General features: G+C 40.0%; 1 protein-coding gene across 1 annotated transcript in view; it reads left to right on the top strand.

Annotated features, from left to right (window-relative positions):
- Window positions 1-13,146, top strand: part of LOC306915091 (S-adenosylmethionine synthase-like) — a gene marked incomplete at its 5' end in the record, with an annotated part of 87,075 nt that overhangs the window by 52,288 nt on the left and 21,641 nt on the right. Inside the window, 4 exons of the mRNA XM_079492336.1 lie at window positions 652-870; window positions 10,847-10,859; window positions 12,004-12,116; window positions 12,777-12,920. Of these exons, the coding sequence (XP_079348462.1) occupies window positions 652-870; window positions 10,847-10,859; window positions 12,004-12,116; window positions 12,777-12,920 (489 nt within the window). The remainder of the gene's footprint in view (window positions 1-651; window positions 871-10,846; window positions 10,860-12,003; window positions 12,117-12,776; window positions 12,921-13,146) is intronic.

The following is a 13,146-nucleotide window of genomic DNA, read 5'->3' as shown; positions in this document are numbered from 1 at the left end:
TGTGAGAGGAACTTCCTCAAAACTCTCCACCCACCACCCACCCAGATTTCTCTCTATGGAAGCAGACAACCCTAGGTGCTATTTGGAGGTTCTTCTGTTGAACAGCGGCCAAGTCAAACGTGCCACATTTCATCTTGGCACGAGTGCTAGAGTACTCTAGGCCATGTCCCTAAACCCGCCTGTGACTTGCAGTTGAAAATGTTTATACATTTCAATGTCTAAACACAACAGGGTCCTTAACCTAATGGCACTTAATTTTCCACTGGAATGGTATACCCATTTTCCATTGGGCAAAAAGTGGTACCTACAGTAGGACTCTTTTTTTTGTATCTCCTCAATCGAGGTTCCAAGCAAACTTCTTCTGCTCAAGCATGAGGACCCAGCAGGAGTTGACATTATAAATGGCCCGCCAGCCTGGATGTAGGCCTACTTTTTAAACCGTACGTACGGAACAGGTCTGCTGGCACTAGTAAAAACGCTTAAAAACAAAATAACAAAAAGGAAAATTAAGTACCTATAGTAGTACTAGTACTCACTTTTAGCTCACTTAAAAAAAAGGTCTTTCTGGCTTCATGTCTAACCACCTCCGTTTCTCTGTCCAGCTCACACTGCTCTTATTTATTCATTTACTTTCCTCTCATTCTCCGTTAGGTGACAGTTCATTATACCCAGGAAGATGGCGCCGTGATCCCCAAGAGGGTACACACCGTGGTGGTCTCAACGCAGCATGACGACTACATAAGTCTGGACGAGCAGAAGCGGGTGCTGAAGGAGAAAGTCATTATGGCCGTGGTACCGCCCAAGTACCTGGACGAGAACACCGTCTACCACCTGCAGCCCAGCGGGCGCTTTGTCATCGGCGGACCCCAGGTAAAAAAGGTCTCCCGCCACATGGAATGGCTTTTGGAAAAAGGAATGGGGCAACACTTTCAGACATGATATACTGTAGTGTAGATCAGGGACGAAATGTTCTTATAGTCGTCGTGGGGGCACCCCCCCCCCCCCCCCCCAAGGTCCCGTTTTCGCTGGGTCATTTATGGTTTTGGTTTTTCTTTGTATTTCTTTGTATCCATTTTTCGATCACACAGTTCTAGTTTATGAGTTTCATTTCCGTTGATCTCCTCTAGTTTTTGTATTCCCATATTCTTGAGATTTTTGTTACGCATAACCAACCGTTCCTTTCGTCTTTCATCCGTTTCTTTTGTTCGGATATTTCAAAGTCGTCTGTTTCTCTTATGTTTTTTATTTTCTTGAATTTCAAGTGGTATTTTACTCAAAACAAAAAAACATACCTGCACGGTCTACTTCCGTATGTCCCGTGCCAGCATATGACATCATATCATTATGCTGCTAAGGGACATTGGTACATATCTTCATCACGTCATGGGACATACGCTTCGTAGCATGAAGGAAAACATACCTGCGCGGTCTGCTTCCGTATGTGCCAGCATATGACGTCATATCATATGCTGCTAAGGGACATACGCATTGTAGCACCTGACTAATAACACTACTTGCACGCTCTGCTTGCGCAAGTATATACTAAAGTCGGCTGTCAATGGTGACGTAATTTTGAAGTATGGTAAAATCTTCTATCTATATCTTAATTATGTCACCATCAATACCTACCAAGCATACACATGCATTCGTACCAGCACGACCACAATACTTGCACGCTCTGCTTGCGCAAGTAATAAGATGCAGTGGTGTCACATACAAGTGAAGTCCTTCACCACACCCTTTTCTGTTCAATCATGTGCAAATTAGGTTTCTATAGGGACTTGATTGAGCATAGCTGCAGAGAGATACTTTGTATCACTTCATTGTACTTACACTATACCCACATTTACACTATACCCACATTTACATAGCATGGTGTTAACAAAGTGGACAGACTATTCAAATTGGTATCAGATTAATTGAATTCTATGCTAATGAAATGGCCCATAGCTTAGTGCTGAAACCGTCCAGAAACTGGATGGGAGATGATTGATGACTGTTGATGGGTTTGTCTAGGTGTGAAATACACCCAGATTAGGAGTGACACGTTGAAGTATTTCCTTCTAGCCTACGTACATTTCTTATATTCGTTTTATTTTGGTGCTATCTGGCTATGTCCATCCCCATAGTTCGACACATCACATGCTACATAAAGCATGATGACATTTTGAATGTTTGCCTAGGTTGTTAATGGTATGGTCACATATTATGCCAATTATGACATTTGCTCAACATATACAAGTTAGCATCTACTTGGTTGGTAGTTTCTACATGCTGGGGACCCATACTCAACATACAATACAAAACAAAAAACCTTGGTGTACTCAACATATCTGTTGGTTGTCAAATACATATCATGTCTTGGGTAAATTGATTGATTGATTTACAATAATGTATTTTATTGTTCATTATATTAAATACACTACCGATTTTTATTTAGCAGAGCTGTGTTGCAATTAAGGCAGATACCCCTCCACGAAAAGGCCTAGCTGTCCTGACCCCATATCCATAATTTATACATTTTGGATAATTAGTGTGGACTTCACTGTTATTCGTCTCAGCTATTAAAGGACCACTTTTCAACCCATCTTCATATAATTGGTCCTCACTAATAATCATGATAAAATTGCACCATTTCTTTCTACTCAGTCTGTGTCTCATAGGAGGGCTGTGGGCAGTTCAGAAACCCGTCCACCAGTGACATCATCATTAGGCAGATTTTTTTAAAACAATATTTTTTTACAAAAATGTTTAGATTTTTATTATGGTGAGAACGATGGCTTCCATTTTCGCATTGCAACTTTTCAGGACTAGAAAGCCTGCAGTTTCTAATAGCTTGGATTCCCCATCGATGATGTCACTGGTGGACGGGTTTCTAAACTGCCCACAGTCCTCCTATGAGACACAGACTGAGTAGAAAAAAATGGTAGCCATTTTATCATGATTATTAGTGAGGACTAGTATATGAAGATAGGTTGAAACGTGGTGAATTGGTCCTTTAAGCTCTAGTCTGCATTGTATTGCAAATATTTCTGGCATAGGGAGACATTCGTTTTTTACAACATATTAGCCACAGTTTGGTCAGTTTTCCAGAATAGTCCAGAATTCCCTATGAGGAATACTAGAAATACAATAGAAAGATAATGGGTAAATAGTAAATACAGACTTTAGCTGGCTTACTGGAATGATTGATAAACTATGTGTTTATAACTCAAATCTCAAATTAACAATTTTGAGAATTGTTTGACTATGCAGTGGGGCTATTAACCAACAGTTCTCCAGTACAGTTTCTGTGCAACAAAACAAAACGCCCAATTCCCTTTGAAAATCATAGGCCACATATACAGAATCAAAGTTAGTTTAACAGTATCAAACCTGATTAATAATAATGAATAATAGTAATTAAACAACTATTACTACTAGCACCACTGCTACTCATAATGCTAACATTGTTGTTTCCCCTACAGAACGCAACGCAACACTGGTGACTTACAGCCATGTCAACCGCAGGGGATATTCCAAAGGAGGAAGTAACTGACAACATGGATTCCTATTTGACTCGGCAGGAAGAGGAACTCACCTGTCCTGTGTGCCGTGACATCTTTAAACACCCTGTTATCCTGTCTTGTAGCCACAGCTTCTGCAAGTCCTGTATGCAGCAATGGTGGACAGGAAAACCATCACAGAACAAGGCATGTCCTGTTTGCAAAACAAACTCCTCTCTAGATCAACCTCCTATCAACTTAGCGTTGAATAACCTGTGTGAGAACTTCTTAGAGGAGAGAAGTCACAGATGTATTTCTGAGGTTCTATGCCCTCTACATGATGAGAAACTCAGGCTGTTCTGTCTGGATGATGAACATTTGGCATGCCTAGAGTGCCAAGTTTCTGAAAAACATGCAGGACATAAGTTCAGACCCATTTACGAATCTGCAAAACAACTCAAAGAGGACCTCCAGGAATCACTGGAGGCCTTAGAGGAGAAACTAGAGGACCTTAAAGAGATTAAAGCAGGATATCACCAAACAGCAGAATACATTAAGGTGCAGGCCCAACACACTGAGATACAGATTAAGAAACATTTCAAGAATATTCGGGATTACCTACATCAAGAAGAGAAGGCCAGAATCACTGAGGTGAGGGAGGAAGAGAAACAGAAAAGTCATATGTTGATGGAAAAGATTGAGAGTCTGTGCAGAGAAATCCAATCCAACACCATCAGAGATGTCGAGGCAGATGACATCTCATTCCTGCATAACTATAAAACCACAGTGGAAAAGGTCCAGCGCACACTGCCAGATCCACAGCCAGTTTCAAAAGTAGTGATGGACATGGCCAAACACCTGGGCAACCTGACCTTCAGAACCTGGGTCAAGATGAAGGAGATCGTCTCCTACACTCCTGTGATCCTGGATCCCAACATCCAGTATACTGGATTCATCCTGTCTGATGATCTGACCAGTGTGTTGTACGATGTTGATGTACGTGAAGAGCTGTATACCAACCCGGACTCCCTGCACATGGTCCAGGGTTCTGAGGGATTTAACTCAGGGACTCATAGCTGGGACATTGAAGTTGGATACAATAACTCCTGGGAACTGGGGGTGTTAGAAGAGTCTTTCCAGATAAACAATGCAGTTAATGGTTTGTTTTGGTGTTTAGGCTTTAGGAATGGCACATACACAGCAAATGTAGCAGGGTCGGCGACTGCTCTCTCGGTGGAGCAGAAACCCTGTAGGATCAGAGTCCAGCTGGACTGGAACAGAGGAGAGCTGTCCTTCTCCGATCCTGACACTAACACACACCTACACACCTTCACACACACTTTCACTGATAAACTATTTCCATTAATTTCTACTATGCACCATCTCCCTCTGAGGGTGTTGCCTGGGAATGTGATGTGTGTCACTATGGAACATGACTGTAATGTAATGACATTTAGATAAGAAACAAGAAAAAGAAAGAGAATTGTCCTCCCAGTCTTTTTATGGGTGTTGGAAATGTCTCTTAAGTGTAAATCCAGCAGGCTGTTTTTTTCATGTCAGTATTGGATATCACTGTTTTATATTGTATACTGTTGATAGTTTATTTTTAACTTTTTCCCATGCACAGTTTTTGCACGTAGGCAGTGTGGCTAGGCTGTAATAATGTCAGGGGTGGTATCATGGACCACAGCAACAGCTACCCTTTGCTGCTAGACTTAGTTTCACTGTATTTACTTATGACTTATGTTGTATTTTTGTCTTGTAATAAACATTCAGATAAAAGGTGATTTGTGTTGTGTGTGTGTTTTATTGGCATACTGTGTTCATGATAATGTCAGTCAGCAATTCACATGAATTACCATTTAGAAGTACTGTTATGAACACTACAACCAGGTTATTCCTTCACCACACCAGTTTATGTTGTTAATACGCACATCGACAGGCTAGGTGCTGGGCTGAAGAAACTTCAGTAGATATTGGATGGAGCCCGCACACCTGCAGGTACAAGAAAGACGTTCTTTATTGAAAATTCTGACAACGTTTCGATCTATTTGATCTTCATCAGGTCATGTGAACATACACAAAAGTTTGTACTTTTATAATAAGGGAGTGCCCCCATTATCCAATCAAAACACCACATTTTGGTGCCCCTCCCGTCACTGCAGGTGTGACACGTCAACCCTGAGTGAGTAGGTGGGGATCCAGACATATTGATATAAATATACTGTAATCTGTTCAGAAATGTTAGTGCACCAATTAAAAACATTTTAAAAACATTTTAAAACATACATGTATACCTATAATCATTTCACAGATACATCAAATCAATATCTCACAAGTCCTATCTACTACAGTAGGTCTGTGGGCTTTTACATTTCCAATGTTTTTCCTTTTGTTGTATTGTTTCCCTTTTGTAAGGTAAACTCTGGCAACTAAACTGAAAAACTGAAAGATATGGATGTAAGATAGTATACTATGGAGACAAGAATTGATAAAGAACAATCAAGATAACAAACAATGAAACTACGGAAACCCCAAAAAATTATATAATACACACCAAATTATATACATGCAACAACAACATATGCACAAGGTTGGATTTATTCAACGCAGGAGGCCACCTTTTAAAGCTTAGAAACGTATATTTTTTAACCATATTTTTTACTTTTTAAATAAAATATCAGTTGGAGAAGCAGAGCTTCACTCCTAACAAACCAAAAAGGTTTCTACAGAAAGTGTCTAATTTCATCTGCCTGGTTTAAGCCCCTCGGCATCATGGTTTGAAGAGTATGAATGTAGTAACTTTCTCTTCTTAATAAAAGGTTATAAACACCTTTAGATAAGCCAGTTCTGAAAGGAATGAAAATACACCGCACACTGTGTATCTGCTCGGTATATTTTCTTTTAATAATGCAACGTTTCGGTCCCTCTGGACCTTCTTCAGGCAGTTCTAAAATACACTTTCTGGTGAGGATTTGTCTGAACTGTTGTCATGTTGTATTACAGTATAATTACTCACATTGGGTGAACTATATTGAATTTACATAGCGTGATGTTAACAAAGTGGGCAGGCTATTCAAATTGATATCAGATGAATTGAATTCCATTCTAATGAAATGGGCCATAGCTTAGTGCTGAAACAGTCCAGAAACTGGATGGGAGATGATTGATGACTGTTGATGGGCTTGGATGGGGGTTTGTCTAGGTGTGAAATACACACAGATGAGGAGAGACATGCTCTTCAGCTCTTCATCATCATGACCTTCATCATCTTTTATAATTTAAACTCTTTACACGTTGAAGTATTACATTTCTTATATTAGTTTTATTTTTATTTTTGATGGGTGCTACCCCCCCCCCCCTATGTCCACTTGTCCAGCTTTTGAACACAAACTTTATCCTAACACAAACATTAAATGAAATGATATTGAATGTCATTGTCCCAACACAAACATGAAATGCCATTGACAATGAATGGCCAGTTTTTATGTTTGTGCAAACGTATTGGCCGGAATGAGATGATGTATGATGATGATGTATACATATCATGTCTTGTGTAAATTGACTTTACAATAATGTATTTTATTGTTCCTTATATTGGCTCAAATTCACTGTGCTGATTTATATCTACCAGAGCTGTGTTGCATTAAGGCAGCTACCGGTAAATATGTTAATACATTATGAAGTAAAATATATTGGATACATTTTTCAGATCGAGAAAGCCACAGTTTGGTCAGTTTTCCAGAATAGTCTAGGAGGAATAGTAGAAATATAATAGAAAGATAATGGGTAAATACAGACTTTAGCTGGTTTACTGGAATGATGGATTAAGTGGGGGTTAAGTGGGGGCAGGGGCTATTAACCAACAGTTCTCCAATACAGTTTCTGTCTATTGTTGGTGTGTCCCACCCTCCACTCTGATTGGCTCATCAGACCTCCTCTGTGAGTATTTAGCAGGGCTCTGTTTTATTTGGTGTCACTTCACTTTAATGTGTGTTGTTGTTAAGAGCTGAAATTCTCTCTTCTGGACTTGGTGAAGTTATCAGGTATGTTTATGATTTCACAATTCTTGTCTCATTAATTTGACTTGCAGTGATTTTTTTAAGGGCTATGTGGGGGTATCCGGCTCAAATTCTGGTGCTTGTAAACTATGTATCCAAAGTGCAACTTAGTTTAAACAAAGTATCAACCAACTTAATTTCCGTGAAAGTTTAACATTATTAAACTTGATTAATAATAATGAATAATAGTAATTAAACAACTATTACTACTAGCACCACTGCTACTCATAATGCTAACATTATTGTTTCCCCTACAGAACGCAACGCAACACTGGTGATTTACAGCCATGTCAACCGCAGGGGATATTCCAAAGGAGAAAAAAAAGGAAAATGGATTCCTATTTGACTCGGCAGGAAGAGGAATTCACCTGTCCTGTGTGCCGTGACATCTTTAAACACCCTGTTATCCTGTCTTGTAGCCACAGCTTCTGCAAGTCCTGTATGCAGCAATGGTGGAGAGGAAAACCATCACAGAACAAGGCATGTCCTGTTTGCAAAACAAACTCCTCTCTAGATCAACCTCCTATCAACTTGGCGTTGAAGAACCTGTGTGAGAACGTCTTAGAGGAGAGAAGTCACAGATGTAGTTCTGAGGTTCTCTGCCCTCTACATGATGAGAAACTCAGGCTGTTCTGTCTGGATGATGAACATTTGGCATGCCTAGTGTGCCAAGTTTCTGAAAAACATGCAGGACATAAGTTCAGACCCATTTACGAATCTGCAAAACAACTCAAAGAGGACCTCCAGGAATCACTGGAGGCCTTAGAGGAGAAACTAGAGGACCTTAAAGAGATTAAAGCAGGATATCACCAAACAGCAGAATTAATTAAGTCGCAGGCCCAACACACTGAGATACAGATTAAGAAACATTTCAAGAAGATTCAGGATTACCTACGTCAGGAAGAGAAGGCCAGAATCACTGAGGTGAGGGAGGAAGAGAAACAGAAAAGTCAGATGTTGATGGAAAAGATTGAGAGTCTGTGCAGAGAAATGGTGACTCTTTCCAACACCATCAGAGATGTCGAGGCAGATGACATCTCATTCCTGCAGAACTATAAAACCACAGTGGAAAAGGTCCAGCGCACACTGCCAGATCCACAGCCAGTTTCAAAAGTAGTGATTGACATGGCCAAACACCTGGGCAACCTGACCTTCAGAACCTGGGACAAGATGAAGGAGATCGTCTCCTACACTCCTGTGATCCTGGATCCCAACACAGGCAATACTGGATACATCCTGTCTGATGATCTGACCAGTGTGTTGTACGATGATGGTGTACTGTATACCAACCCGGACCACCTGCACCTGGTCCAGGGTACTGAGGGATTTAACTCAGGGACTCATAGCTGGGACATTGAAGTTGGAAACAATACCTTCTGGGAACTGGGGGTGTTAGAAGAGTCTTTCCAGATAAACAATGGAGTTAATGGTTTGTCTTGGTGTTTAGGCTTTAGGAATGGCAGATACATAGTAAACGCAGGGCCGTTTACTGTGTATCTCTCGTTGGATTACAATCCCTCGAGGATCAGAGTCCAGCTGGACTGGAACAGAGGAGAGCTGTCCTTCTCCGATCCTGACACTAACACACACCTACTCACCTTCACACACACTTTCACTGATAAACTATTTCCATTCATTTCTACTAGTCACCATCTCCCTCTGAGGGTGTTGCCTGGGAAGGTGTGTGTCACTATGGAACATGACATTTATATATAGGAGCAAGAAAAAGAAAGAGAAGTTGTCCTCCCAGTCTTTTTATGGGTGTTGGAAATGTCTCTTAAGTGTAAATCCAGCATGCTGTTTTTTTTCATGTCAGTATTGGATATCACTGTTTTATATTGTATACTGTTGATAGTTTATTTTTAACTTTTTTCCCATGCACAGTTTTTGCACATAGGCAGTGTGGCTAGGCTGTAATAATGTCAGGGGTGGTATCATGGACCACAGCAACAGCTACCCTTTGCTGCTAGACTTAGTTTCACTGTATTTACTTTTGACTTATGTTGTATTTTTGTCTTGTAATAAACATTCAGATAAAAGGTGATTTGTGTGTGTGTTTTATTGGCATACTGTGTTCATGATAATGTCAGTCAGCAATTCACATGAATTACCATTTAGAAGTACTGTTATGAACACTACAACCAGGTTATTCCTTCACCACACCAGTTTCTGTTCTGAAGGAATTTGAAGCTATTGTATTTCCATATTAGTGATTTAATTTTCAATCATAGCTCGAGAAACTAAATAAGAAAAAACGACATAACATGCAGAATGGCCCAAAAGTGGTTCTCAACCATGTTCATGTCATTGTCCCTCAATTTGACGTGATGTGCACCCCCATTTAAAAAGATTGTTTTAATACTTAGTATACACTACAGTGTGGCAATAGTTTGTTGAGGTTTTTTTTGTACTCATTTATGGGGAATAAAAAACAAATGTAAAATATGTGATAAAAATCTGACGAGTGAAAGGGTAATCCATATGTATAATTGTATATCAGCTCAATAATTAATGAAATTATATTGTCACAATAATATTTACACTTCACTTACACTTTTCTTTTTAGCAAAAGACAGACGCACACCTCAGAAGGCTAGTGACAGGTGCGTAGGGCAATAGAGCATATATATTAAAAAGGGTATCTTTGAAAAACAAAGAAAAGGTCCTTGTCAGACACTTGATTGAGCATAGCTGCAGAGAGATACTTTGTATCACTTAATTGTACTTACACTATACCCAAATTTACATAGCATGATGTTAACAAAGTGGACAGACTATTCAAATTGGTCTCAGATTAATTGAGTTCCATTCTAATGAAATGGCCCATAGCTTAGTGCTGAAACCGTCCAGAAACTGGATGGGAGATGATTGATGACTGTTGATGGGCTTGTCTAGGTGTGAAATACACCCAGATTAGGAGTGACACGTTGAAGTATTTTCACATATTATGCCAATTATGACATTTGCTCAACATATACAAGTTAGCATCTACTTGGTTGGTAGTTTCTACATGCTGGGGACCCATACTCAACATACAATACAAAACAAAAAACCTTGGTGTACTCAACATATCTGTTGGTTGTCAAATACATATCATGTCTTGGGTAAATTGATTGATTGATTTACAATAATGTATTTTATTGTTCATTATATTAAATACACTACCGATTTTTATTTAGCAGAGCTGTGTTGCAATTAAGGCAGATACCCCTCCACGAAAAGGCCTAGCTGTCCTGACCCCATATCCATAATTTATACATTTTGGATAATTAGTGTGGACTTCACTGTTATTCGTCTCAGGATCATTATGAAGGCTTACAACAGCCTTGTGCCATAGTTGTGTGCAATACTTAGGTGCCCTGTATCAATATAGAGGACATACTGTAGTGTATCAAATCTTTGCTTCTGAGACGTTCCTGGAACAACCAATTACATATGATGTTTGGGGTCCTTGACATGAAATATTGAGCACCACTGATACAGAAACATGAGGTTTTTCAGAAATTTTTCACCATTTAGAGGCCTAAATGGGTTAAGCTAAGGCTAACCTAACGGTTCTTTGCATCCTTTGTGACCTTGGAGGGAATCGTATTGCTTGGCTAGTAGGCAGCAACTGCCTTCGAGCATCATTGGGGGGGAAATGTACCTTGGCTGTTATCTATACAATACTGTATGTGATTAGCCTGTTATCAGTGTGCCATAGTACTGTACTGGCCAAGGTACTGCAGGACAGGCAATGCAGATACCATACATGAAAACAACATCAATAGCACTGTTATATTGCCAAGACTTACCAAATGAACAAGCCAAGTCTTGCTGTTGGTGATCAAAGCACCCCAGAAGCAATGTTTCAAAGCATATTGGATTTTACTCTGTGAATGAAGATACGAAGCAGTTACCTTTCAGTATTTCACAAAAGATGTGAGTAAGAGATTCAAATATATTACAATGTATGAATATTCAAAAGCATCATACTATCTTCAGGGCAAGGGCAACACATCCCCTCCCGATAGAAAATGCAGCCCCTGAAAGCTAGTTATTAATGACTTTATTTTCAGAATGCTCAAATCTTTGTGAATGATTAAAAAATCACACCCGTGTGAAGTGAGTGGCGCTCTTATCATTATACATCATCATACATCATCTCATGAACAACTGAATGTATGTGATTGGTTAGCAAATTTGCTCGTCTACATATAACGTACATTTTCCCTTCATTGTCAATGGCATTTAATGTTTGTGTTAAAAAAACAAATTTACGTAAGAATTTGAGGCACATATGACCTAATTTCTCCTTTCATTGTCAATGGCAAATATGAGACGTTTGGGGACAAAAGCTGTACATACCGTATATATATTTTTCACTGAGTTTACCATACTGTCCAGGTGTGCATTCACTGGGTGTCAGAGTGAACATTCTGTTTTATGCAAAAATCTCTCTCTCTCTCTCTCTCCAGGATTTGATTATAAGACCTGCAATGTGCTGGTGGCTCTGGAACAGCAGTCCCCTGATATAGCCCAGGGGGTTCATGTTGACAGAGATGAGAATGACATTGGTGCAGGCGACCAGGTAGTCACACAACCTAAGACACGGGTTCCCAAACTTTTACATGTCAAGGACCCCCAAATTGAGACTAATTATCCCACGGACTCCCATTTGAAAAGATATGCCAAGTTTAATTTCAAGGACCCCCAGTTTGACATGCATTAGTCTACGGACCCCCATTTAATGCCATTTCTATCTCTGGGAGTCGGACCCACAATGTATATTGTAAAATCAATGTTAATTTAACTCTGAGAGGTCTATTTGGTTCCAAACTATCATTTAGCTGGGTACCCCTGGAACTCCCTCAAGTACCCCTGGGGGTCCCCGGACCCCACTTTGGGAACCACTGACCTAAGACACAGTTTTTCACCTGAATTCCCCTCCTATTTCAGACAAGTCACGTTGTTATGATGATGTTATTCAGGACAACGCCACAGGGCGTATCAAGAGTTGCTACAGTCCAACAGGCAGACTTTCATCTCTGAACATGGAAATCACAATGAAAAATGATCTAAATATGTAAACGACCAGGCCCTCCTAGGGGGCATTATGCATACAATGCAAAAACAGCACAGTTGTTTGTTTTGGTGTTAGATAGTGGCACCAACCGTGTCAAATAGCACTGCAATGTCCTGAACGTAATAATGTTGTCAATGCTGAGCTGTTACCTCTCCACATCCACAGGGCCTGATGTTTGGCTACGCTACAGATGAGACAGAGGAGTGCATGCCCCTCACCATTGTCCTCGCCCACAGACTCAATGCCAAGATGGCCGAACTGAGGCGGAACGGGACGATCCCCTGGCTACGCCCAGACTCCAAGACACAGGTATGATCATGATACACCTGTACTGCCTCTGAAACAACTGCTATATTAGCAGACCTAATTCTTATCTGTAAATAAAAAATCACACCGTGTGAAGTGAGGGGCGCTAATATATTAAAGTCTAACTCATGTTGCTATGATTAGGTGATGTAATGGTGATGTAAAACAAACACAGACAAAACAAACATTAAACTCTCTTTATTGTTAATGGCATTTAATGTTTGTGTTA

Source organism: Electrona antarctica, assembly GCF_951216825.1.
Source record: "Electrona antarctica genome assembly, chromosome: 22".
NCBI classification, from domain to species: domain Eukaryota; kingdom Metazoa; phylum Chordata; class Actinopteri; order Myctophiformes; family Myctophidae; genus Electrona; species Electrona antarctica.
Note: the sequence above shows the minus strand (reverse complement) of the source record. Positions and strands in the feature narration are given on the sequence as shown.